At 37.8% G+C, this 1888-nt stretch overlaps 1 protein-coding gene across 2 annotated transcripts in view; it reads right to left on the bottom strand.

Moving 5' to 3' along the window:
- The window catches only part of ift81 (intraflagellar transport 81 homolog), a 16395-nt gene that overhangs the window by 5553 nt on the left and 8954 nt on the right, over positions 1 to 1888 (bottom strand). Inside the window, exons 11-12 of one of the 2 annotated variants that reach the window (XM_014032744.1) lie at positions 1147 to 1296; positions 185 to 313 (exon numbers count right to left, since the gene is read on the bottom strand). In XM_014032744.1, coding sequence (XP_013888198.1) covers positions 185 to 313; positions 1147 to 1296 — 279 coding nt within the window. The remainder of the gene's footprint in view (positions 1 to 184; positions 314 to 1146; positions 1297 to 1888) is intronic. The other variant, XM_014032745.1, reaches the window with a different exon arrangement.

Below are 1888 nucleotides of genomic sequence, written 5' to 3'. Positions count from 1 at the left end.
CTGTTTGAGGAGTTGAATTTTTTGTTTAGTTTTATTATTTGATTACGATTGTTTGAAATTAATATTATTTCTTCATCTGCTATCTTTCATTTAATTTGATTTGTATTGTTTTGCTGTATGTGCTTTGTTTTTGTTTTTTTAATGAAATGAATAAAGTTAATAATCTGTATCTGGCTTTTTTCACCATTTCAGACATGTCGTCCAGAGTGCGACCCTTTTTCTCGTCTAGTTCGCTCTTGATGGCAGAAACCCTCTCCAGCTCCTCCTGAGTGTTGCTGTAGCCAGAGATGCCCTTCTCAGCCTCCATGGTTTGCTTTGAAACAGCAGAAACAGGTGCATGGATTTAGAAAAGGGCCCTCCAAAACAACAACAACAACAACAACAACAACAACAACAACAACAACAACAATCAATATTATTTCCTGTATTCATGTGATCTGACATGACAATACAAATACCAACATCAACCGTCATCTGATCTTTACCATCTTACAGTAAAAATAAATTCATTTATTACACTAGATTGCCAACTATTAATCAACACTATGCAATAAAATGACGAAATAAAAACAAAAGATCAAGAAAAAGAATTACAAGGCCCTYCGGTTATAAAAGAAAAAAGCTGATCAGAAAGCTGCCGTTTAACAGACCCTAACGTGGGATGCAGACAGAGGAAAAGCAGCAGATGCAGCCATCAAAAATAGCAGCTCAGCCTGCGTCAGACAGGCCATCAACAAGTCAGGTAATCTGACCACATGAAGGTGTGAAACCTTTTCCAGGAAGCTTCCCCCAGTTCACAGTTAAACAGACTGAACGCAGAGCAAACAGCACGTTTGGAAAAAGCAGTTTGAGTGCAAGAAATGGATGAATTAATCTGTTTGAATGAGGAGGGTGTTATTTGATTAAAAGAGGACTAAAATAAACAATGATTATTATGGGTTTATTTAATGATAATTTYATTTAATGAAGTGGTGCTGCAGCACAGCTGAGTTAAATTAAGCTCCTCGAACAGTGCAGCGTTTCACAGACAGCTGTAAAACTGGACACAGCTCAGCCGGTGGCTGGAGATGAAATACACCTTTTCCTCGTGTTAGGGATGATTTCTGTTGTATTCGTCTATCWTTTCAGAGCAGGATGTGGCCTTACCAGTTTCTGTTGGACGGTCTCGTGCCTCTGCTTGAGAATCTCCTCGGTTCTCTGCAGAACTCCGTACTCTGCTTTCAGCTCTGCAATTTCCTGTCTTTTCTTCTTGCTCACTGTTCCCTTGCTGCGCAGTTTTCCCACCAAACGTTTCAACTAGAAAAAAACGAAACAAAACAGTAAACATTTAMAAATGTTACCTTAATATAGAAAGAGCACCGGATGTTATTGATAAAACTAAGTATTTCTGCTGTGTTAGCAGAAAAGCTTATGACAGGAAATCCCTTCAGAGAAATATGTAGTTATACCTTATATTAGGGCTGCATGATATTAGGAAAACCTGCGATGTGCGATAACAGTGCTTAACATTGCGATGACGATATGACTTGCGATAAATGAACAAATATGTATGTATATGTAGTCGGGCTGCCACAATTAGTCGATTAGTCGACAACTAATCGATTATTAAAATAGTCGATGACTAATATAAAAATCGATTAGTCTTTTTTAGTTCTTTACTTTGTTTTTCTCTCCAAACTGCTTTGACACCTTCCACTGCCACATCTGCCTTTCTGTCCTTGACACACATGCACAGTAGTGGTAACTGGGGTAGGCCGTGGACATCACAAGACATTATACAGACAGGCTCTGGTATCATGGTCAAACAATGTTTTAGTCAAACAGAACCAACAAGAATGAAACAAAAAGTAAAGAATTAGAGAAAAAAAATAAATGCTGAATATAAATA

Source organism: Austrofundulus limnaeus, unplaced genomic scaffold (genome assembly GCF_001266775.1).
Source record: "Austrofundulus limnaeus strain Quisiro unplaced genomic scaffold, Austrofundulus_limnaeus-1.0 Scaffold1526, whole genome shotgun sequence".
Taxonomy (NCBI): Eukaryota; Metazoa; Chordata; class Actinopteri; order Cyprinodontiformes; family Rivulidae; genus Austrofundulus; species Austrofundulus limnaeus.
The sequence above is the reverse complement of the archived record's forward strand: the minus strand, read 5'-3'. Positions and strand labels throughout refer to the sequence as shown.